We start from the raw sequence: 27,370 nt of genomic DNA, 5'->3' as shown, positions 1-27,370 counted from the left end.
TATTATATTTTTGAACATATATCAATAGATACTACGTTTTGGCAAAGTATGAACTAATTCTATCATTTTTATTTTAGACTCCCATACCACCTTAACAAGCAGGCTTCATACATTTTATTGTCATACTCATAAAATAAACCACCATTGAAGTGTCATAGTTTTCAGAATGGTTCAATCGTTTTATATTCCACTCTTTCATATCTTTAAAGAGGGAGATAATTGAGCACGAATAGAAATACATACTGTAGAACAAATAGTTAGTATTTCGTTCCCACACAAAGGTATCTACATTGTTTCATTGGCACTCATACCACATTTTCCTATATCTATGGAGATTCCCTGTTAACTTACTATAGAAAAAGAACATTCAAAATCCGATCCATCCTGGATAGAAATAGTCAGAAAAATCTTCGTTAAATTGTTTCCTGAGTATTGATCCGTCTCTTATTGGCCATTTATTATACGTCACTTCCCCTCCAGTTAACCATCCAATCCACCAGCTGAAGGTACCAACTGTTATTATTGTATGATCACAGAGTGATAACATTGCGACTATTACCTCCCATTTCGGACTATCAATATACTGAACTTGGTTTTTCACGTGACGGGGCATGTTAGCTTTTGCCCAAGTCATGTTTTGTGAAGTTACTACAAAAAGAACATTTCTATATTTTGACAGAAAATAGTTGACAGATTTGGATAAATACTCTGATGTTGCTATAACCAAACCATTTTGTTTTAAACGACTACTAATGAATATATCTCCTAGTCGAATATGGACGCCTACTAAAGTTACCACTTTTCTGGATTCTTCGTTGATCTTTTGCATTATTTGCCTAATATTGTGTTCAACCTCGATTTGAATGTGGCGTCGAAACGTTAATTGTTTCCTTAGTTCGTTCCTAAATTCATAAAAATATTTCCAGGACTGTAGACAACTAACCGGTCTGACATTTTGTGACTTGTTAAACCTTAGAAGACTATCGTCGTAAGCAGACGACTGTTTTTCATGGCGGTAATTAAATGTCTAAAATATTTTCACGTCTGGTCGTACATCAACATCAATGTTAAATACACGATTTATTTCTGTATTTTCACCTACTATTAATTGCATAATCTTTGATATCGAAACACCAAAATGGGATGCAAACTGAAATAAGTTATTTCCAAACCTTGATCTAAAAACAGGACACAATTACGAAATATTACTCGTGTTTTTATTTTCATTTTAATTGAAACTATTAGTGGTAGTATTTATGTAATGAGCATGTTTTACCGGTATTTCTCGACATTTTTTTTGTAATATTGTTCCAATGTTGAAGTTTCCTGCATTTTGTATTATTCGATTTAAAGATGACAGAGAAGGATAGATGTGCAACTAGTACATGTAGTATAGATACAATTAATATTACTGAAAAAGAAAGCACACAATTGATAACACTGAAAAAGACAGCACACAATTTATAACAATAAAAAAGAAAGCACACAATTAATAACACTGAAAAGAAAAGCATACAATTGATACCACTGACAAAGAAAGCACACAATTAATAAGACTGAAAAAGAAAGCACACAATTGATAACACTGAAAAAGAAAGCACCCAATTAATAACACTGAAAAAGAAAGCTCACAATTAATAACACTGAAAAAGAAAGCATACAATTAATAACACCGAAAAAGAAAGCTCACAATTAATAAATCCTGATTGCGCATGTGTTACTTTATCATTCATATATAAGCGCCAGTATCCACTTTATATCAAAACATAAGAACATGTCACATGACCTTATCAGGAAGAATTAAATGTATTAAGTATTTCTTTGAAATTCGTGTGTCGCTTGAGATTATGTCATTTCAAAAACTTATGTAACAGCATATAAAATCATAAGTTTTGGTATCACTGCAAAAGTATAAGGATAGTGATGTAGATTTTATATTGCAGTAGACATTTTAAGTAGACATAATAAAAAAAAATGCTTGCATATCTATTTCTTTTACATTGCTTGTCCACTGAAACAACATTTTTGTTCTTGAAAATAGATAAAGCATTTAAATTTGATTGAAAGCGTTTATGACAACTTAATGTATAAGAAGATGTAGTTTGAGTGCCAATGAGAAAACTCTCCATCAAAGTCTCAATTTGTAAAAGTAAACCATTATACGTCAAAGTACGGTCTTCAACACGGAGCCTTGGCTCACATCGTACAACAAGCTATAAAGGGCCTAAAAAATTACCAGTGTAAAACCATCCAAACGAGAAAACCAACGGTCTAATCTATATAAAGAAAAACAAGACACACGAAACACTTATAATCCACCAAATAACAACTAATTAACATCACATTCCTGACTTAAGATAGGTGTAAACAATTGCATATCAAAACATTTATCTGCATTGTTTGTCCAGTGAAACAACTTAAACATGTTTGGTCTGGAGAGAAGATAAAGCATCTAGATTTGAAAGCGTTTACAGCAGAATGCATTGAGTGTGTAGGTAAAGGTTATATTTTTGGTTAGATTGTTTTCTAGTCGAAGTCATTATTAGGTCATGTAAACTGCACTCGGTTAAGAGTAGACTAGTCCGATAGATAACCATTTTTTTATTTGGAGGTCTAGACTACTTCGAAAGGAATGTGGTATACCTAACCAAAATCTGTTTTCACGGTTCAGCTAACAAGCGAGCAAACCAAACTTTATAGCCTTACCGACACACTCAATGTATTCTGATGTAAGACAGCTTTGATTACTTTGGATAAATTAAAGTATCCATTGTGGCTTTATCGGGCTCTGGTACTACTACTACTACTACTACTACTACTTGTTTTTAAACATATTTTGATTAACTAAATAAAGAAGTACTGGTCAAAAATGAGAAAATTAATGGATTTGTAACTGACCTATGTAAAGAAGTTTCCTCTCCATAACAATGTACAATTGTGACTATGGATTGATAAATAAGGTATGTAAAGAAATGTCTTCTGCATATCAATGTGCAGTTGTGACAATGCTGGCATACTTCAACATGGTACATATCATAGTCGACGTTTAATAGTCAAATGTATAAACTAATTGATAAATAATCAAATATCATACTTAGGAAATAATTCGACATATGTTACATGTAAAATGTGTTCTAATATGACGTGTTTCTTCCGCTTTGTAAACAACACCGTGATAAAATTCTCAATATATTTATACTTAGCGCAGACTCAGAGATATACATAAACAGGCTGTTACAATATACTTCCCACGTAAATCTATATGTATTGGAACCTATTTGCAGACCCTTTGCCGATTTTATTGCTTTGAAAAGTGCAATTAAAAAAAGACAAAATAACTGTTATTCTTATTCGGATGCATAATAAAAAGAAGTAATGCACAAGAGCTCGGAGAAATCAATAAAATAAAAATAAGATAAAATTCTGCGAAAGTCCGTTAATTTTTTTGGCGCATTTAAGTCATTTCAAAACATGACGTCATACAAATGAAACCGCTAAAGTTGAACGTTTTCTGTTACGGGAACCATCGAAATTTGTATGATATTGTATTAAAACTGATTTTTGAGATAGGTTTTGTTTTATTTTCTATTCTTTTACTTATCACATTATTTGCATATGTACTAATTTTATCAAGTCAACATGGCGGCTCCTTAGTTTGAAGTAGTTCCTCAACTTTGGATTTTACGGAAGCTTACGAGAAAATCGTGCAAATTAAAAATGGCAAATGTTGGGTTTGAGAATTAGAAGAATTAAACAGTTATTCGTTATTCGTTAATTTAATCCCTCGCTAAGGCTCAGGATAAAGTTCGAATATCACGGCCCAGGCCATGTGTAAATTTCCAACAATTTATGGCTTCCATGAATTATTTTCTAATTTTTATCTATATCGATTTGTAATGCCAGTATGATTATTTTTGTATTTATATTAAGAAATTCCATTGGCAAATTCTCGTATGAATCTTTTTTATATTAATGTATAATTGTTATTTGTCTGGTTTTGCAATGTTTATAACCACAAAGTCGATACCACAGCTGGTGGCCGTTTGATATCCGATAGTATATAACAAACTCAATATCAGAGTGTTATGTCGTTGTTCTCCTCTTATATTTAATGCGTTTCCCTCGGTTTTAGTTTGTTACCCCGATTTAGTTTTTTGTCCATGGATTTATGAGTTTTGAACAGCGGTATACTACTGTTGCCTTTATTTAACGACATGTCATGTTACTGCTTTCGTTTAGTTTTAAACATATTTTATTTGTTCAAGTACAAAATAGATAAGACACAAGTCAAACAGACTTATGGAGTCTTCTCCATTTAACATTTATAGAAAAATAATACAAAATATATGTATAAGCATGCATGTATAGATTGGTATATCTATTTAATATATATATATATATATATATATGGATTTATGTCAAAAGACACAAAAGTGAAGAAATAGAGAAATCAATAATACAGAAAAAAAATAAAATATAAAGATAAATAAATGAATATTTAGAAAACAAAAACATAAAATAAATACAAATCCAACTAACAAAAATAGCAAGAAAAACGTCCTAAAAAAGGAAGACTTTTACTTAGTTGATGATGTGTGTGCGATCATTGTTAGCTATCTAGATAACTAGAAATCTTTTCAAGCCTTTCGTTCTTTCTATTTATTAGCAAATAATTAAAATATTAAATAAAAGAGAACAATTGGGTGCCCAGGTATAAACAATAACATTGGAAAATAGAGAATAAAAATCAATAGTATCAATATAAAACTTATGACAGAAATGACGGATCTGCAAAATAACGAAATTGTATATCACAGATAAATTTAATAGTAATTTCTAATTTTAAGTAATTTTTATTAAAACATAAATAATTTTAAGGAATACACATTATTCAATGAGACAAAATAAATATACCCCCAAAACTATAGAAATAAATGCAGGACCTCCAACAACCTAGACCATCAGATAGGCACGTCTTGCAGGAAATCAACTAGTATCGTCACTACTATTAGTAAACAAAATGTTATGGCATGATTTTATAATAAAAAATAAATACCAAAAATACCATACTGCAAGGAAAACTATAAAACGAAAAGTCCCTAGTCCAATGGCAAAATCAAAAGCTCAACATATCAACGAATGTATAACAACTGTAATATTCCTGACTTGGTACAGGCATATTCCTATGTAGAAAATGATGGATTAAACCTGGTTTTATAGCTGATAAATCTCTCACTTGCATGACAGTCATATTAAATTCCATAATGATATTGAGAACAATGTCTGAACAAAACAAACAGACATAATATTGGAACGAAGTCCCCTATTACAGTAGAAAATTCAATAAAAAAAATTTAAAAATAGGGAAATTTTCCCGAATTTTTCATTGTACTAATGAACTAAAAATCATTCAAAGTTTTTGTTGTCGCGTTTTTCAATTTCCGGATCTGCGCAGAAATCTACTTCCGTTTCCGGTCTTGTTTGCACGAGACTTTGAATAAAATGTATATATATCAGTCTAAGAAAGGAACTTAATACTTATTCATTTTTAGAAGTTGTTTGTTATAAAAAAAAAAAACGTTACCTGATGACACTCAGCGTTTCTTTGTTTAAATTGAATATGACGTCATAACTTAAATAACGTCACAACTAAAATCCCTAACAACAGAACCAAAATCGGAAACGTTACGGTATTTCCGTTTCTCTTTTTAACATGTTTGATTTAAAAAAAAAATCATACAGACTTCGTCTCCATTCACAGGTAATGCCTGCCTCATATTAGGTAAAAATGTCAAAAAATAGGGGTACAGCAGTCAATATCTTAATCGCTGTAAAAACAAAAACAAAATATGTCCACAAAAATAACCAAAAAGGCATATTGACAATGAACATTAGCAAAAACGAATGACAAGTTAATATGCAAAAATTTACCATAGCACACTAATATATATACAATGACTGGATGTTATATAAGTAACGATCCATGTCAAATGGATATTTCCAAACATAAATTTGTCAAAACATGGACTAAATTTCAAATATAGAGTTTGATGTGAGAGTATGTTTATAAAAAAAGTAACAATAATATAGTTATCGAAAGTACCAGGATTATAATTTAGTACGCCAGACGCGCGTTTCGTCTACACAAGACTCATCAGTGACGCTCATATCAAAATATGTATAAAGCCATACAAGTACAAGGTTGAAGTGCATAAACTAACTTTAGAAAAACAAGAGACTACTTTGAAACTATAAATAATATTAAAATTCAAAGTTTCACACAAACATCGGACTTTATGTAGATTTAGTTGGAATCACTACTGTCATCAATGAGAAATCCGATTAGGTTATGATAATTGGTATGCATGCGATAAATAGTTCACAACAAAGTTGAGTAGAACAGATTAAACAGCAAACTATTTATCAAATATTCAAAACTACTAGATTTACTACTAAATATATGATTAATATGTACTAGAACACACCCGTGATATCGCGGGTCCGTGACTGAATTAAAGTATATAACTATGCGCAAGCCTTATTTTAGTATAACTTTTTATCTGATAAAGTCATGCCGATTATAAGATACACAGTTTTCTCTGCTTTCAAATCTTTCTGTTTGAACCCGTCGAACTGGAACTTATCAATTATTGGTAATATTAATTATTTGGATAACAAAAGTTCCTGGAATGGAGTATTTTTTAATCAACAGCATTGTCCTATGTTAGTTATAAATAAAGTTGAATTCTTTGATTCACTGTTTTATGTCAAGCCCGCTAACAAATTGAAAACGGTTCCTATATACACATTATTTTTAGTCCAGATTTTTAGTATTCGTATTGTTATCTTAGAAAGTCTTACTGATTAAAATACTACAATAGGTAACAATTTGACAATGATTGAATTTAGTAGTGTCAACCCTGTGATTATGATCCGTGTATATAGCATAATCCTAAATACACCGTTTGGTGGTGCACCTGTTAGATGCGGAACGTACAGATAAGGTAATAGGTAACAGGTGAATATACTTTTGGTATCGGTATCGGACCTGACCCGGAACTTCTTAATTATTGGCAATATTAATTCCGTGGAAAACAAAAGGGCCTGGAGTGGTGTAATTTTTAATCTACACCTTTGTACTATATTAGTTATATATAAAGCTGAATTCTTTGATTCGTCGTTTTTACGTGATGACGGCTGACAAATTGGACCTCGTAATTTTAGTATTATAGATAGCACAACAGAACAATATTAAAAAAATAAACAATATCAACAGGATCATTTACAAACATAAAAGTAATGTTCCTATGTCCTCAGTTCAAAAGACTGTTTTAAAAGGATCCTAACTTAATTACTTGAACGTGTTGTCTTGAGTTGATGTAATTTTATCTATTATTAATGTCATTTAAATCTCATAAAAGTGCATATTTTCATTTAAAAAAATCACGGTAGCCGCTTTCGCGATATAAATAGTCACTATGTTACGAATCATAATGCGGTCAGTAGATTAGTAAAACATATATCTATATCATAAAGGTGATTTAAATTATCAGACAATTGTATATGTATATCAATAAATTCTTTAAATAGACGAACTACGAAGTTAAAAACAGGAAGTTTTGAATTTTTGAAGAGTGAGTAAAATTATTTTTGTTTTTAAGCAATTACACTGTTTCATTATTCCAAGCTTAATACATTCAGATTGAGTGTGATACATGTTTTTTTCGATCATCATTTCAGTTACTGTAAGGTCATTTTATAAAGCTTCATTTAAAAAAAAAGTTTAATCCTCAAAACCAAACTTAATTACACTATACAAACCCTTTGGAGTCTACCATGTGAAGCAACAAAGTCAAACTTTTCATTTTTGGAGCGCCAACTTTCACCCTTTCCTGAAACATATTCTTCAATGTAATATGAAATACATAGATGATGTGTGTAAAATAACAACAATACTGACTTCCGATGAAAATTCAAAACGGAAAGTCCCTAACCAAATGACAAAATCAAAATCTCAAACACATCAAACGAATGAATGGAACTGTCATATTCCTTTAACGATCTTCAACAGATTCTAAACCCTGCAATAAAAGATACCAATTGATTGAAATAGGAAAATAAGGTCACACTATGTAGGTGTTATTTATTGTATTCTGTTGGTTATCATGGTTGTAGTATTATCATCTCTCAAAATAAATGAATTTCTTTTAAGAAAAGAGGGATGAGTATAAGGTATCCATTAGATATACATGCATTGGGCCTTTTATAACGAGTGTAAAAAATAATTTGTGTTCACATCTTCTTTTTTCTTTATTTCTAAGACATACTACAGCTACCGAGACCTTGCTTAATTCGTGGTTTTATAAATAAAAGAATTAAAGATGTGTGTTTACGTTCACAAAATTGTGTGATACAGCTACGTGCATCTATCAGAATAAATAGAACAATAATATCAATGTTTTGAATACATGTGTACTTTTGGTTTCAGGGCCTCGATGGAGGATTTAAGGAAACATCTAATGGTTGCTGCTGTAGACTTTGGCACTACATATTCCGGCTATTCGTTTTCAATGAGGGCGGACTGGGAAGACAACCCTTTGAAAATCAGTAACCCAATCTGGAGGGCAGGAAGTCGACAATTCGTGTCAGAGAAAACACCAACATGTTTATTATTGAATAGTAATCGAGAGTTTGTAGCCTTTGGATTCGAAGCTGAAAATAAGTGGATAGATTTATTGTTGGATAACGAACATAAGGAATATTACTATTTTGAACGTTTTAAAATGAATCTACACAATAACAAGGTATACTTGATTTATCTTATATGTTAAACAAAACCGTCATTTTCTGAGAAAAAAAAAACAACGAATTATTTAAGAAAAAGTTGAAAGTTGCGTAAAAAAAATTTAATCTATATATATATGATAAGAAGTTTCAAAAATGTTATTATACTGAATTGTAAATTAAAAAAGAAACCTGAGCTGTAGGAAGGAAAATTGCCTCCAAACATTCGGTTTTTTTTTCTTTTCTCTATGAATTAACGATTGGTGCGTTTATGAACGTAAAAGCAAGAATGTGATGTGAGAAAACAAGTCCAAAAGGGAAACGCTTTACGGTATAATTTTTTGCTTCAACTCGCAGCCTTTCGTTTTTCCGAAAACAAAGCAAAAGTCACTGTTTTAAAATATTTGATATTTATTTTTTTTTATTATGAAATAGAATATCACAAGTGGTATGATGTTAGATGATATAACTGGTACAAAACGACTGCCAGCTTTCCATGTGTTTAAGTTATCAATCCAATATTTGGTAAACCATTTGTTAGACGCTTTGAAAAAACGAGGAAATTTAGTCAAACATGACGAGGTTCAATATGTGCTGACAGTTCCTGCTATATGGACGGATAGAGCCAAAAGATTCATGAGGTCTTGTGCTGAAGGGGTAGGTGAATAAGCTAGGTATTGTAGCATTTATCTAACTTAATAAGTAATGTTTATGCAGCCGCCATTCAAATCAATACACATAACATTTGTCAAGTTACAAAACTGCTGCCAGGCTGTCTAGTGCATACACGATCGATCACTAACATATTCAGTGAACCACATTTGACAATTAGATGAAATCTTTACCGTAAATTAAGGAAACAGTAGTATATATATGTTACAGTGAATTTGTATAATCAGTGATTATATAGAATTCCTGAAATTTTCAGGGAATATGTAGAATCACTGGCTAGTTTAGGGATTATGTATAATCACTAGAAAAAACGTCAGGGATTATGCATAATAACTGAAATGAAGAATTAGGTTCATTTATAAAGAAAATAAATTAAATAAAATAATTAATTCTATAGAATCATATTAAAACATAATTATTCACATACATTGTGAAATGTTCAGCACAATATGTAAAAAAATGATAACATGATAATATATGTTAGGCACAATGTAACAAAATGTCAAGCACAATGTAATAAATTGATAAGCACAATATATTAATGTATTAAAATGTTATGCACTGTAAACAATATTTTAAAATGTCAAGCACAATATTTCAAAACAATCATTTATTTTTACAAACTAAATTTGGATGGCACCGACTATTGCACTCTTGCCCTGCTTTTCTACTTGCGCATCTGTTGGTTTCACATCTGTTTTTACCGCAACATCCACATTTTAAAAAAAACCCTGTCCTTCACATATTGAATCGAATTTTACAGCACGTATTAAGGAAATAAAATTTTCAGTACACACATCTGAAGGTACCATAAAAAGGGAATCAGCAACCTCGAACTTGGTTCTTGTATATGATCTGAGAAGGGGACCATGTTTTGTGGCCAAGTGATATCCTTTTTCAGTCTTTTAATGAACAATGGCCATAATATTTTTGTGTGTCTCCCTTACCTCTGTCAACATGTGGTGGGATAGGTATCAGAACATAACAACCAATGTCAGCCTCCTCTAAAACTTTGTTCGATCTGTTGATCATTCGTTCTGCCTGTTTTTCTGTACACAAGGAACACAAAAAGCACAAAACAGATGTCCCATAACCTTCTTCGCCATTTGCTTTACCACAAATAACATGCACTGTTGATTTACAATTTGAACATGAATGTGCATTTGACGCTGGCTTTTGACAAACAATACATGTGATGTCGTCGCTATCAATTGCAATATTTATATTATTGATTTCGATGCCTTCTTCGTTATCACGAAATCCTGTGTTGGTAATATCTTTCAGATCATCCTCTGAATTTAAGAGCGAAATGATTTCATCTGGCAAGGAGGATGTTATTAGGCCAACCTTTGCCCCTACTCCAAACATTGCCTTATATGGTGTGCGTTTAATGCCAGAGTGGTAGCTTTGGTTTTTTGAAATTGGACAAATTTAATTCCATCAGGCCAATCTTTTACACCACTACCCCGCATCCATGTAATTGTCATATCTTTGATATCAGCATTTGCACGTTAGACACTTCCTTTGAGGGTGTCTTGGCTTCCCATAAACGATTTTACAAAAAAATGTTGGGGGCACCAAAAAGAAGAAACATATCAAGAATCTGCATTGCAACCTCTGCTGCCCGTTTTGATTTCAGAGGCCGGAGAACCACAAGTTTTGTCATATGATCTTGGTAAACCATGATGTACTTAAAATCGTCAAAACTTAACGATTGCATATCAACTAAATCCATTTGTCCACGTGAACTGAATTCTTTTGGTAACTATAGGTTTAACAACAAGTCCCTTACTTGCAATTTTACGCTTCTTTAATTGACATTCTTCACACAACTCCTTAAAAAGTTTCACAGCCTCTGTTGAAACATTGGCATATTTTCTATTTGCTTCCTTGATCATCTTGATTTTCTTTATCTACAGAAAGCTAACTACAGAAAGCTAAAATTCTTCACTCCTCTTCCAACTTACTTTGTCAGCAGATAGTAATAAGCAGGAGTTTTGTCTTCTTTACTTGGTTCTTTTGTCATCAAATTAACAATATCATTGTATTTATTCCTTGTTCATTTCTTGCATTTTTTTTTTCCTCAGCAATTTGCAGTAACATTTGAGCATACTTTTGCTCTAACCCAAGCAACATCTGTGCCTGTGCCATACTTGATTGTTTGTGAAATAATGAGGTTCAACAATTGAATTAAATATCACTGTTCACTTAAGATTAACTTAGAACATGTAGTAGAAGATCAGGAATAAAAACTGTTCACTAAAATCTTTTAAGGAATAACAAATAAAATTGAAATAATTTGTCTATATTTATTTTTTATCAAACAAAGGATCTTTAGATTATTGATAATCCCTGAAATTATATTAAAGAATTGTAGAACAATCATTAAAATATTTATTTTTTGTAAATAAACAAAGGGTCTTCAGATTATTGATAATCCCTGAAATCATATTTGGGAATTTGTAGAATAATTATCAAAATGTTCAGTGATTATGTAAAATCACTGGTTATTTTCAGGGAATCTACATAATCACTAATGAGATTAATGATTCTACATAATCCCTGAAAAAATCAGGGATTCTTTATAATCACTGATTATACAAATTCACTGTAACATATATACCGGTGTTCAAAAGTCATAAATCGATTGAGAAAAATGAATCTGGGTTACAAACCAAAATCGATGGAAACACAACAACTATTAGCGGGAAAAGAAAGAAACAACAGGAACACCGAAGTACAACAAAAACAAACGCCACATAGGAACGAACTATTTGATAAATGCCCAATGTAACATAAATAGAAACAAACTACTTGTAACAACTGACATATTTCTTACTTGGCACAAGACATTTTACGAAAAAAAATGGTGGGTTGAACCTGGTAAAATAAGCTTGTGAAACAATTTAAACGTGTTGTTTTTTGTTACAGTTATATACAATAAACAAGTATTTCAGACACCAACCAATAAAAAACACTGGATAACAGGTTCATGACTTAAGACACGCACATATAGTGTAGGGTTTTACGTGTTTGTTAGCATCAATTTCTTTGTTGATCATGTTGATGATCTTGTATTTACACGGTAGGCTTATAGAGAACAATTATTTTTCAGCAATGTCAAAAACAATATAAACCATTTAAGACAAACTAGAACAAAACCAATGAAAATATACGACCGCATCTAGAACGCTATAAAAGTCCCGATTTGATATGATACTAAGCATCTATACTTAAACCAATTACGACTGATAGCTATAACAAGTACGACATACAGCAATCAAATACAACCACTTAATACATGACAATGACTTGCGAAACTCACATAAGGAACGAGGAGGGGTTAATCAAAATTGTAAGCGTGCAACACTCAACTAGCCTGGGTAATTTTGATGTGAAAGTATTATACATTAAGGACTACATATAATTCTGTACAGGAGACATTCAAACTATTTAGGCTGATTGTTGCAATTGTTTGTACTTTCTTTCGTATTCACCCTTAGCGTGTCTTACCTCTAATACGTATGGTCTCCTTATTGCCAATGGATTATGATAGTGCAATAATTGTTCAAATCTTAAAACTAATATTTGTTTTAAAACCTTCTTTAAGGCTGGGATTCCCACAAACAACTTGATACTTGCACTTGAACCAGAGGCAGCATCCATTTTCTGTCAGTTTTTATCAACTGAAAAATTAAAAGGATCTGACCCAGGATTCACAATGACAGCAGAAGGGACAAAATTCATGGTGGTTGATCTTGGAGGTAAAGTTTTGTTCACACATTAAAAGAAATATCCGCTTCTATCTATTGTCAACACATTTAAAGATCATAAACCTAAGTCAATATCATTCTCTTACGAATTTGAATATTGTGAAGTGCTGATTGTTCAAATGACTTCCTGATTACTATCAATGAAGAAAGAATTGATGGTGATTGCAATTTATATAAAATTGCATGAGTTTCTTTTTTTATCTATATTCTCCAAGGTTGCTACATAAGAATGAATGCTGAATAACTTAAAGTTTTACGTTTTGAATTACACTAGGTAGAACAATAAGTTACATTTATGTTGAAGGTAGATTTCTTTATTCATCTAATAAGCCCTCTTAGTATTGTCATAAAGATTTGTTTACCTGCAAAAAGACAATCCTAAATGGTAAAACTGGTTATGTTTGCATTCTGATATAAAGATAAGATCATATAATAAAGCGGCTGATGCAACACGTGAAGCATTATCTGCTTTTCTTTCCGGATCATCTGAGATCAACCCTTGTTTTTGATGGGGTTCGTGTTACTCGTCGTAAGGTTTCTATATTATGTGATATATACTGTGTTTATCTTTTGTCACTTTTTCGGGATTGTTGTTTTGTGATGGTATTGTCAGTTCGCTTTCAACTTATTAGTTGAACTGTTCCTTTTGGTATCTTTCGTATTTGCACTGCCTTTCATTTAGATTAAAGTAACGTTAAGATATACTTTATCATGTTTTCTTTTCCTTTGATTAAGACATTGGTTTAGATAAATGTCAGATATATATCACTTTTAACAATCAGTCATTTTCCAAAAAATGTGAATATATCGTCTGTTTCCATTTAAGCTATTTCCTTTTTTAATTCATTAACCATTATGTTCATATTTTTTACAGGCGGCACTGCAGACATAACTGTTCACGAGAAAGCTGCAAATGGTCACTTGAAAGAAAAACATAGAGCTATCGGAAATGATTGCGGTGGAACATCGATTGATAGAAGGTTTTTTAAGCTTTTCGAAGAAATTATCGGAAAGACCACAATGGATTCATTAAAAAAGGAGAGCCCTCTAGCATATATAGATCTAATAAGAGAATTTGAATCCGTGAAAAGAACGGTTGAAACTGAAACAAAAACTAAAGTAACTATGACAATCCCGGTTGTTGCGCTTGAAACATCATATCAGAAAGTTCACAACAAGAATTTAGAGTCTCTGTTGGCTGATTCGTCATATTCAAAAGACATAAAACTAGCACAAGATAAAATTCGTATTGATGTTGAGGTTTTCAATAAGATGTTTATGCCTTCCGTTGATAGTGTTATATCACTTATGAAAGAGATTTTTCAAGATAAATCATTGAAGGACGTGACGCATTTGCTAATGGTAGGAGGTTTCTCAGATTGTCAACTAATGCACGACGCAGTTCGCCAAGCATTTCCGGAGAAGAAAATAATAATTCCAGAAGAAGCTGGGTTAGCAGTGCTTAAAGGGGCCGTTTTATTCGGCCATGATCCAGAGTATATACAGTCACGCATCATGCGATGCAGTTATGGTGTCAAAACGAATGTCCCTTGGCATGACAAAAAATATGACAGAAAACACTATGCAGTTATGGAAGGGGAGGAAAGGTGTGACAATATATTTTCTCTTATCGTCGGAAAAGACGAAAGCGTTGAAGCAGGAATGTTAGTTAAGAAATCTTTCTTTACACCTTTCAAACATCAGGACAAAATGGAGATAATGGTGTATGTATCTGATGAGACAACACCAGGATATGTTGACGATGAAACGTGTTCTTTGCTATGTACACCGACAATCACTTTTTCAGACACTTGTGAGTATAGGCGATGGGTAGACGTAGAATTTGTCCTTGGAAAAACGGAAATTGACCTCATAGCTCACGATAGAAATTCTGGGAAGGCGATATCAGCAAAGTTTGATCTAAATTAATCGTATCGTGAATCAAAGGAAAATTCATTAGTTAGACAGAAGACTTTGAGTTTGAACTATCAGCTAGGGTGTATTCTTTTATTGTACAATTATGGTTACCTCGTAGTTTGATCTTGTATTTATATTAGTACTTAAGTGTATTGTTTCAAACTATAATTCAGTTTCATTCATTGTCGAGCCTTCGACTTTAGTCGAAAAAGCGAGATATAGCGATCATACTTTCCATCGGCGTCGTCGTCGTCGTCGTCGGTGGCGTCCACAAATATTCACTCTGGTTAAAGTATTTGAAATTCTAAAAACTTTCTTAAATTATTCTGGATTTCTTCCAAACTTGGACAGAACCTTGGTACACTCTGTGGTAAAGTTTTAAAATTTTTATAACTTTCTTGAACTATCCTGGATGTGTATAAAAAATGGACAGAAGCTTGTTTTTTATCATAAGATAGTATCCAGAAGTAAATTTTGTAAAAAACAAATCCATTTTTCTGTATTTTACTTACAAATGGACATAGTTTTTCTGACAGGATACAATACATTCACTATATGGTAAAAAAAATAAAAAAATTTATAAACTTTTTTTATACTATCCTGGTTTTTAGCAAACTTTGACTGAAGCTTGTTTATGATCAAAGGCTAGCATCTAGAAGGAAACTTAGTTAAAATTCTGTACCTGTTTATCCGTATTTTACTTATAAATGGACCTAGATTTTCTTCAAGTAAATATTACATACAGTCTGTAGTTAACGTTTTTAAAACATGTATTAGATTCATAAACTATCCTGCATTTTCACCAAACTTGGACAGAAGCTTCTAACAATAAAAAAATAGTATTATAAGAGGAGTATTTTTATTGCCTTTTCCCCTCATTTTTGTTGAGCCTGCGATTAACAGCAAAAGTAGACGAGATATTTGGTTCCGCTGAACACTCACGATTTGTTTTCGTATACATGTAGTTTCCATGTTTCAGAAATATATATTCATGTATATTATATAATCTTCGCATTATATTTATTTATTTCTTATATATATACTTGTTGTGATTCAATATTTGGACAATAAGTTCTTATACTCCCCTCCTGTTAATCTAAAAGCCTGTTATAGTTTCATTCTATATTTTTATTTTTTGTTTTATTCTATATTTTTATTTTTTTTTACTTAAGAAAATGCATGTACCAAGCTAGGAATATGACAGTTGTTATCAATTCGTTTGATATTTTTGAGCTTTTGATTTTGCCATTTGCTAAATTTTCATTGGATTTTTTTTCGACATTTTACTTCTTTCTTCGATCACTTCATGGTAAAATATGTATATGCATTTGAGAAAATAAAATATCCCATGATATTATCTACTAATATATTGAAATTTAAGATATGTTTGCTAAAGTATAATAAATAGATGATTAGTCCTTACTTTTCGTTTTACTCATTATCGAAGGCCATATTATGATCCATAATTGTTAACTTTTATGTCGTTTTGTCACCTGTGTAGGGTTGTCTCATTAGTAATCATACCACATCTTATTATTCTTATAAATAGTCAATTTGTTGATACAGATATTTTGTTTTGTGTCCGTTTCAATTTCCGGAAGATAAATCAATCCTATATTTGGGTTGTTAACTGCTTTTCATAGAAGTGTAGTATGATAATAGAAATATCACTATAATGTAGTATCGGAAACATTTGAAAACCTGCGTTACCATGACAACTACCCGTCTAGGTTATCACAATGAATAAACAAATACGTGAGGTATATCTTGTCCTTCAATGAAGATTCACCGAAACGACCTGATATTAAAAACCTCGAGTCAATTAATTTGTTGTGAAATTATTTGCATCTCCCACTTGGTACTTGTCCGTTCAAAATCATTTTTGCAAACAATGGTATTTTGTTATTCATTCAAGATATGTTTTGAATATATTATTGTATCTAGTGTATTAAAAAGGGTCTGTTTCTTCGTTTTGTTGTCCTGAAACGAAAATTTTAGTATTCATTCAAATTGCGTAAAAACCAAATGTTGGATATTGTGCAAAATTTGATTTAGTATTCTAATGAAAAGAAGTAATTATTCAAAACTTTATAATTAGCGGTAGTCAAAAACTAACAATAGATACTTCGCCAGCATCATTGTTTTTAAAACGTCATTAGCAACTGTACTTATCCCAGGCATAGATAACGTCATCCGTATTTGTTAAAACATGTTAGGTTTTTTGGGTTCTCAATGCTCTTCAACTTTGTATTTGTTTTGGCATTCTAACTATTTTATTTAAGCGTCACTAATGAGTCTTATGTAGACGAACCCGCGTCTGGCGCATTATATTATAAGCCTGGTACATTTGATACCTATATATGTAGGAAATCGTTCAGGATTGAGTCAGCACAAAATTTAACTCAATGTGAAACGGGCTGGCTAAAATAGTACATCAATGAATGATATTGGAGTAAAATATTCAATTTTAATACACTTGATTTTCTACCTTTGCTATAACAAATATGATTTGTGTCTAGCTTCTTCCTAATTGTTTGTTGTGGTTCTTATTTATGTATAAAAAAGTGCGGTAAACCAAAAAGACGAAACAAATTACTAAAGAAAATTAAAAGTCAATATACAATCTTGTGATTATGTTTTGTATATTTTTGTATTAAATATCGCTGCTTGTATGTTTGATTTTACATCTCATTTGTTTTGGTCACGCACTTATCTCTCGAACTCAATTCGTTATTTAGGAGAAAAACAATTAAAAAAATGTATTTCAAATTAAGTCCCAAAAAAATCTTCGCACATTTATTTAATATCATATCGATTTCGTCAATTTCTTTGTGTTCGCACAATTTTTTTAAACCTGCAACCTACACATCTTGATGATCGTAAGTTACATACAGAATGTTGCCATAAGTATTCGTCACTTGCGATTTTTCGCTATATATTGTATTATATTACTAAATTATACATATTTTGGGGTCATTTTTCGTTTGATTTTAAGCAAATTGGTACCAATAGAAGCAGAATTGTCACAGGTATATTAGACTAAGTTTATTTGGTCATATATTTTTTGTGGATCATTTTCATCTTTTTAACAAGATAAACTCAAATATTATTTTCTGTTTAGAAATTCGCTAAATATTCAACCAAATTAAATTATAAGAATTTGTTGTATGTTTTCACATCAAGAGAAAACAAAAACATCGGAAGATAACACTATTACCAAATAAATAAACGTACTTTAGACATTTCTACGTCTTTTAAAAATCCAATCATAAATCACCTCAAAACATGAAAACATGAAATATATTGCAAAAAAATGTAGGTAACAAATACGTGTGGCCACGTTCATTACATGGCCAACTCAAAAACAAATGAAATCAATTTCATCATCTAAAGAATAATATGTGCAAGTTAAAGGGATGTTTACTCCTCCTTTCAAAATACAGAGATTTTTAAAGACTGTTATAAATTGATCAAAACTCAAAAAAATGGAAAAGGCGATAGGTCTTTTTATTGAGATATATAAGATACTGAAATTTGACGGAAATTGATTCGCTCATACATATATCACTGGAACCTTTTTTCTGTCAAAAGTAGGAAAAAATTACAAGGCTTTTATGAAAAAAAATATGTCATAAAACTTCGAACTTCAAATTAGGGGTAAAAAGTAAATCACAAAAATACTGAACTCCAAGGCAATTCAAAACGGATAGTTCCTAATCGATTGGCAAAAACAACCCACATCACGGGATGTATGAGAGCTGTCAAATTGCTTACTTGGTACAGGCATTTTTCTTATGTTGATAAAACCTGGAATTATAGCTAGCTAAACCTGTATGACCGTCGCATCAAATTCCATTATATTTACAACGATGTGATCAAAACAGACATAAAAGGTAAAAATATCACATATAGGGGTATGTGGATGCAATTTTAAATGGCACCACACAAATCGATTTAGACGATTTCAAATATCTAACAAAAAGTCTTAAACTCTGAAAAATGTATCTATTTAACAATGTTCACGCAAATCAAACAATAAAATATTATCTTTAATGTCAGTAGATACTGTAATTAGAATGGTTCAATCGTTTTATATTCCACTGTTTTAAATGTTAAAAGAGGGTGATAATCCAGCACGAATAGTAATACATACTGTAGAACAAATTTTTAGTATTCCGTTCTTGCTTCACAAAAAGATTACCTTTTAACTTACAATAGAAAAAAAAACAATCAAAATCCGATCTATCCTAGGTAGAAATAGTCAGTATAGTTCTCGCAAAATTGTTTCTAGTTTCCGACCCATATCTTGCTGCCAATCAAAATCCGATCCATCCTGGATAGAAATAGTCAGAATAGTTAAATTGTTTCCTGAGAATTGATCCATCTCTTATTGGCCATTTATAATACGTCACTTCCCCTCCAGTCAACCATCCAATCCACCAGCTGAAGCTACCAACTGTTGTTATTGTATGATCACAAAGTGATAACGTTGCGACTATTATCTCCCATTTCGGACTATCAATATATTGAACCATGTTTTTCACGTGAAGGGGCATGTTAGCTTTAGCCCAAGTCATGTTTTGTGAAGTTACTACAAACAGAACATTTCTGTATTTTGATAAAAAATAGTCGACAGATTTTGATAAATACTCTGGTGTTGCTATAACAAAACCATTTTGTTTCAAACGACTACTAATGAATATATCTCCCAGTCGAATATGAACGCCTACTAAAGTTACCACTTTTCTGGATTTTTCGTTGATCTTTTGCATTATTTGTCTAATATTGTGTTCAGCCTCGATTTGAATGTGGAGTCGAAAAGTTAATTGTTTCCTTAGTTCGTTCCTAAATTCATAAAAATATTTCCAGGACTGTAGACAACTAACTAGTCTGACATTTTGAGAATTGTTAAACCTTAAAAGACTATCGTCGTAAGCAGACGACTGTTTTTCATGGCGGTAATTAAATGTCTGACATATTTTCACGTCTGGTCGTACATCAACGTCAATGTTAAATACACGATTTATTTCTGTATTTTCACCTACTATTAATCGCATATTCTTTGATCTCGAAACACCAAAATGGGATGCAAATTGAAATAAGTTATTTCCAAACCTTGATCTAAAAACAGGACACAAATATGAAATATTACTGGTGTATTTATTTTCATTGTTATTGAAACTATTTGTGGTAGTATTTATGTAATGAGCATTTTCTACCGGTATTTCTCGACAGTTTTTTGTAAAATTGTTCCCGTGTTGAAATATCCTGCATTTTGTATTATTCGATTTAAAGATGACAGAGAAGGATAGATGTACAACTAGTACATGTAGTATAGATGTAATTAATATCACTGAAAAAGAAAGCACACAAATGATAACACTGAAAAAGAAACGATTTGTAAGACTGAAAAAGAGAGCTCACAATTGATAACACTGAAAAGGAAAGCACAAAATTGATAACACTGAAAAAGAAAGCTCACAATTAATAAATCTGAAAAAAGGAAGCACACAATTAATAACACTGAAAAAGAAAACAGACAATTGATATGATTGAAAGAGAAAAAAACTCACAATTATTAGCAATGAAAAAGAAATCACACAGTTGATAACGCTGAAAAAAGCACACAATTGATAGCACTGAAAAAGAAACCACACAATTGATAACACTGAAAAAGAAAGCACACAATTGATAACACTGAAAAAGAAAGCACACAATTAATAACACTGAAAAAGAAAGCACACAATTGATATGATTTAAAAAGAAACAAAGCTCACAATTATTAGCAATGAGAAAGAAATCACACAGTTGATAACGCTGAAGAAAAGTACACAATTGATAACACTGAAAAAGTACCACACAATTGATAAAACAAAAAAAGAAAGGACACAATTAATAGCTCTGAAAAAGAAAGCACACAATTGATAACACTGAAAAAGAACGCTCACAATTAATAAAACTGAAAAAGAAAACACACTATTAAAAACAATTAGTAAGAATGAAAGTGATTTGTTTCACACAACGAAAAATATCGTATTTGTTTAGAATAAACTTATCATAGATACTAGAATATAAAGGTTGTATTTGCGTCAGACGTGTGCTTCGTCTACAAAACTCATCAGCTCGAATAAAAAAAAAAGTTAGAAAAAGATTAATAAAGAACGAAGTTGAAGAGCCTTGTTGATTAAATCACTGTATAATACTCGATAATAATCACTCTTATCATCCTGATTGTGCATGTGTTACGTCCTCAGTTATATATAATTGTTGTCAAAGGTACCAGGATAAACCAGTATCCACTTTATATAAAAACATAAAAACATGTGGTATGATTACTAATATGACAACTATCAACTGCAGTGCAAATGAAGTGGATTTAAGTAACGTTTGGCCACCATACGGCCTTCTGAGATAAGGAAAACTTATAATGTACAGTCAAATATAGACGGACATCGACTGACGTGACAATGACATTACAAATGAGAAAAGTATCAGCAAAGTATATAACAAAACAATTTTACGAAAAACGAATATGACAGACATCAACTAACAACCATTTGCGCCAACACGGGATAACAACCAATATTATGTGGCGAGATTAGACAATTACATTGGTTACACGGTATTTGTACATCCCAACAACAACAGAACAGGAACAGATCTTCCACTTTTTACACAGCGAAGAAAGAACATCTTTGGTGACATGACGACACTCTTTCGAATCTATTTTAAATGAAGGATGTTATTTTGGTCCTTTTTTCAAAAAGTTTTTAACCTCTCTGTCCTGAACGATATCGAGGTCCATGGCCATAGGGAACATATCTAAACTTAGACGATTTACAGTCTTAAGTTAAGGGAGTATTATTTTATACATTCACGTCTAATGTTACCGACGTACAATTTAAAATTAAACTTCTGCTGGTTTTTTTTTTTGTGTATGTGTATGAAATTATAGGTGGTTCTATGTAATCGAAATTGGGAGGTATAAAGTTTTGAACGGTAGAGTCATTAAATATACTAGATAAGTTGATAAATTCAATACCTCTGCTATTATATCTAGTTTTTAAAAAAAAGACGTTTATAAACTTCAGGTTTGTCGATACGCGGGAACAACCTATAGTGGCAAAAAAGCTGTAATTATACGCGAATATTCCTACAGTGGGCTGAAGAAAGAGATGGTGTCACACTCCTTGAAAATATCGTGTAATTTACTAATGGGTATTTGACCCAGTTTACATAATAATTGATGCCTACCATTGTTTTTAAATATAGATAGGAGATTACCAAGTGTATAATTTATACGATGTTTAACTCGTTGATTTGATTGATACGTTTGCCATGCAATCTATTATTTCCTTGTCTTTTATTAATAATGCTCATGATATCCATAGAAGGTCTAGACTACTCCGAAAGGGAGTAGTATACTTAACCTAAAAATGACTTCACGGTCCGATTACAAGCAAGCTAATCTAACTTTTTACCGTTACATACCCACTCAATGCATTTTGCTGTAAGACAGATTTGATTACTTCGGATAAATAAAAGCCTCCATGTTTGCATCATTTTACTCTGGTACTACTACCTCTATTACTTTTTTTTTAAATATATCTTGTTTAACTAAATAAAGAAGTACTGGTCAAAAATGAAAAAAAATATGGATTTGTTACTGACCTATGTAAAGGTGTTTCCTCGTCATATCAATTTGCAATTGTGACCATGGATTGGTAACTAACGTACGGAAAGACATTTCCTCTTCATATCAATTTGCAGTTGTGACAATGCTGGCATACTTCAACATGTCACATGTCATAGTCGACGTTTAATTAGTCAAATGTATTATATACTAATCGATCAAAAATCAAACTATCATAATTATGAAATAATTCGTAAATATATTGAAATGTGTTTTATCTCTGTCGATTTATAATGCAAATAAGATTAATTTGTATTCATTTGAAAAAAAATTTGCAAATCATGATTTCAAGAATTTTATTATTTATGTTTTCATATGATCTTTTCCATATCGATGTATAATTAGTATTTGTCTGATTTTGGCCATGTTTATAGCCTCAAAGTCGATGCCACAGCTGGTGGCCGTTTTGTCTCCGATGGTATATCACAAAGTCAGTATCAGAGTTAACGACATGTACTGCTTTCGTTTAGGTTTAAACATATTTTATTTGTTCAAGTACAAATTTATACGAAATAAGTCAAACAGACTTATGAAGTCTTCTCCATTTAACATTTATAGCAAAATAATACAAAATATATGTATAAGCATGCATGTATAGATTGGTATTTCTATTTTAAAAAAATAGCGATAAAAACAAATCATCTTAACATTTCGAGAGTGTTTTCTTATGTACCACTTAAACAAGCAGGCTTCATACATTTTATTGTCATACTCATAGAATAAACCACCATTGAAGTGTTATATTTTTCAGAATGGTTCAATGGTTTTATATTCCACTCTTTCATATCTTTAAAGAGAGAGATAATTGAGCACGAATAGAAATACATACTGTAGAACAAATCGTTAGTATTTCGTCCCCACAAAAAGGTATCTACATTGTCTCATTGGCACTCATACCACATCGTCCTATATCTATCTAGATTCCCTTTTAACTTACTATAGAAAAAAGACCAATCAAAATCCGATCCATCCTGGATAGAAGTAGTCAGAATAGTTAAATTGTTTCCCGAGTACTGAGCCGTCTCTTACTGGCCATTTATAATACGTCACTTCCCCTCCAGTCAACCATCCAATCCACCAGCTGAAGCTACCAACTGTTGTTATTGTATGATCACATAGTGATAACGTTGCGACTATTACCTCCCATTTTGGACTATCAATATATTCAACCTTGTTTTTCACGTGACGTGGCATGTTTGCTTTAGCCCAAGTCATGTTTTGTGAAGTTACTAAAAAAAGAACATTTCTATATTTTGACAGAAAATAGTCGACAGATTTGGATAAATACTCTGGTGTTGCTATAACAAAACCATTTTGTTTTAAACGACTACTAATGAATATATCTCCTAGTCGAATATGGACGCCTACTAAAGTTACCACTTTTCTGGATTCTTCGTTGATCTTTTGCATTATTTGCCTAATATTGTGTTCAGCCTCGATTTGAATGTGGCGTCGAAACGTTAATTGTTTCCTTAGTTCGTTCCTAAATTCATAAAAATATTTCCAGGACTGTAGACAACTAACCAGTCTGACATTTTGTGAATTGTTAAACCTTAGAAGACTATCGTCGTAAGCAGACGACTGTTTTTCATGGCGGTAATTAAATGTCTGACATATTTTCACGTCTGGTCGTACATCAACATCAATGTTAAATACACGATTTATTTCTGTATTTTCACCTACTATTAATTGCATATTCTTTGATCTCGAAACACCAAAATGGGATGCAAACTGAAATAAGTTATTTCCAAACCTTGATCTAAAAACAGGACACAAATACGAAATATTACTCGTGTATTTATTTTCATTTTAATTGAAACTATTTGTGGTAGTATTTATGTAATGAGCATGTTTTACCGGTATTTCTCGACATTTTTTTGTATTATTGTTCCAATGTTGAAGTTTCCTGCATTTTGTATTATTCGATTTAAAGATGACAGAGAAGGATAGATGTACAACTAGTACATGTAGTATAGATACAATTAATATCACCGAAAAAGAAAGCACAAAATTGATAACACTGAAAAAGCCAGCACACAATTTATAACACTAAAAAAGAAAGCACACAATTAATAACACTGAAAAGAAAAGCGCACAATTGATATCACTGACAAAGAAAGCACACAATTAATAAGACTGAAAAAGAAAGCACACAATTGATAACACTGAAAAAGAAAGCACCCAATTAATATCACCGAAAAAGAAAGCACACAATTTATAACACTAAATAAGAAAGCACACAATTTATAACACTAAAAAAGAAAGCACACAATTAATAACACTGAAAAGAAAAGCACACAATTGATACCACTGACAAAGAAAGCACACAATTAATAAGACTGAAAAAGAAAGCACACAATTAATAACACCGAAAAAGAAAGCTCACAATTAATAAATCCTGATTGTGCATGTGTTACTTTCTCATTCATATATAAGCGCCAGTATCCACTTTATATCAAAACATAAGAACATGTCACAGTCATGACCTTATCAGGAAGAATTAAATGTATCAAGTATTTCTTTGAAATTCGTGTGTCGCTTGAGATTATGTCATTTCAAAAACTTATGTAACAGCATATAAAATCATAAGTTTTGGTATCACTGCAAAAGTATAAGGATAGTGATGTAGATTTTATATTGCAGTAGACATTTTAAGTAGACATAATAAAAAAAAATGCTTGCATATCTATTTCTTTTACATTGCTTGTCCACTGAAACAACATTTTTGTTCTAGAAAATAGATAAAGTATTTAAATTTGAAAGCGTTTAAGACAACTTTAGGTATAAGAAGATGTGGTGTGAGTGCCAATGAGAAAAATCTCCATCAAAGTCTCAATTTGTAAAAGTAAACCATTATACGTCAAAGTACGGTCTTCAACACGGAGCCTTGGCTCACATCGTACAACAAGCTATAAAGGGCCTAAAAAATTACCAGTGTAAAACCATCCAAACGAGAAAACCAACGGTCTAATCTATATAAAGAAAAACAAGACACACGAAACACTTATAAACCACCAAATAACAACTAATTAACATCACATTCCTGACTTAAGATAGGTGTAAACAATTGCATATCAAAACATTTATCTGCATTGTTTGTCCAGTGAAACAACTTAAACATGTTTGGTCTGGAGAGAAGATAAAGCATCTAGATTTGAAAGCGTTTACAGCAGAATGCATTGAGTGTGTAGGTAAAGGTTATATTTTTGGTTAGATTGTTTTCTAGCCGAAGTCATTATTAGGTCATGTAAACTGCACTCGGTTAAGAGTAGACTAGTCCGATAGATAACCATTTTTTTATTTGGAGGTCTAGACTACTTCGAAAGGAGTGTGGTATACCTAACCAAAATCTGTTTTCACGGTTCAGCTAACAAGCGAGCAAACCAAACTTTCTAGCCTTACCGACACACTCAATGTATTCTGATGTAAGACAGCTTTGATTACTTTAGATAAATTAAAGTATCCATTGTGGCTTTATCGGGCTCTAGTACTACTTCTACTACTACTACTTGTTTTTAAACATATTTTGATTAACTAAATAAAGAAGTACTGGTAAAAAATGAGAAAATTAATGGATTTGTAACTGACCTATGTAAAGAAGTTTCCTCTCCATAACAATGTACAATTGTGACTATGGATTGATAAATAAGGTATGTAAAGAAATATTTTCTGCATATCAATGTGCAGTTGTGACAATGCTGGTTTACTTCAACATGGTACATATCGTAGTCGACGTTTAATAGTCAAATGTATAAACTAATCGATAAATAATCAAATATCATACTTAGGAAATAATTAGACATATGTTAAAATGTGTTATAATATGACGTGCTTCTTCCGCTTTGTAAACAACACCGTGATAAAATTCTCAATATATTTATACTTAGCGCAGACTCAGAGATATACATAAACAGGCTGTTACAATATACTTCCCACGTAAATCTATATGTATTGGAACCTATTTGCAGACCCTTTGCCGATTTTATTGCTTTGAAAAGTGCAATTAAAAAAAGACAAAATAACAGTTATTCTTATTCAGATGCATAATAAAAAGAAGTAATGCACAAGAGCTCGGAGAAATCAACAAAATAAAAATTAGATAAAATTCCGCGAAAGTCCGTAAATTTTTTTGTCGCATTTAAGTCATTTCAAAACATGACGTCATACAAATGAAACCGCTAAAGTTGAACGTTTTCTGTTACGGGAACCATCGAAATTTATTTGATATTGTATTAAAACTGATTTTTGAGGTAGGTTTTGTTTTATTTTCTATTCTTTAATTATCACATTATTTGCATATGTACTAATTTTATCAAGTCAACATGGCGACTCCTTAGTTACGAAATGTCAACTTTGGATTTTACGGAAGCTTACGAGAAAATCGTGCAAATTAAAAATGGCAAATGTTGGGTTTGAGAATTAGAAGAATAAAACAGTCATTCGTTATTCGTTAATTTAATCCCTCCCTAAGACTCGGGATAAAGTTCTAATATCACGGCCCAGGCCATGTGTAAATTTTCAACAATTTATG

General features: G+C 31.5%; 3 protein-coding genes across 3 annotated transcripts; 1 reads left to right on the top strand and 2 right to left on the bottom strand.

The window, feature by feature from the left end:
* Positions 1-367: 367 nt before the first annotated feature.
* Positions 368-5,251, bottom strand: LOC139494485 (galactoside alpha-(1,2)-fucosyltransferase 1-like). The gene is made up of 2 exons (XM_071282645.1): positions 5,237-5,251; positions 368-1,027 (listed from the first exon to the last, which is right to left on the bottom strand). Exons 1-2 carry the CDS (start codon positions 5,249-5,251, stop codon positions 368-370), a joined length of 675 nt encoding a protein of 224 aa, XP_071138746.1.
* Positions 5,252-8,431: 3,180 nt separating this feature from the next.
* LOC139496062 (heat shock 70 kDa protein 12A-like) lies at positions 8,432-16,568 on the top strand. Its single transcript, XM_071284496.1, has 4 exons — positions 8,432-8,804; positions 9,220-9,441; positions 13,067-13,220; positions 14,104-16,568. Exons 1-4 carry the CDS (start codon positions 8,469-8,471, stop codon positions 15,156-15,158), a joined length of 1,767 nt encoding a protein of 588 aa, XP_071140597.1. The 5' UTR covers positions 8,432-8,468; the 3' UTR covers positions 15,159-16,568.
* A 7,225-nt stretch (positions 16,569-23,793) lies between these two features.
* LOC139494484 (galactoside alpha-(1,2)-fucosyltransferase 1-like) lies at positions 23,794-24,534 on the bottom strand. Its single transcript, XM_071282644.1, has one exon. It carries the CDS (start codon positions 24,532-24,534, stop codon positions 23,794-23,796), a length of 741 nt encoding a protein of 246 aa, XP_071138745.1.
* Between the last annotated feature and the right edge of the window lie 2,836 nt (positions 24,535-27,370).

Source organism: Mytilus edulis, chromosome 11, assembly GCF_963676685.1.
Source record: "Mytilus edulis chromosome 11, xbMytEdul2.2, whole genome shotgun sequence".
Lineage (NCBI taxonomy): Eukaryota > Metazoa > Mollusca > Bivalvia > Mytilida > Mytilidae > Mytilus > Mytilus edulis.
Note: the sequence above shows the minus strand (reverse complement) of the source record. Positions and strands in the feature narration are given on the sequence as shown.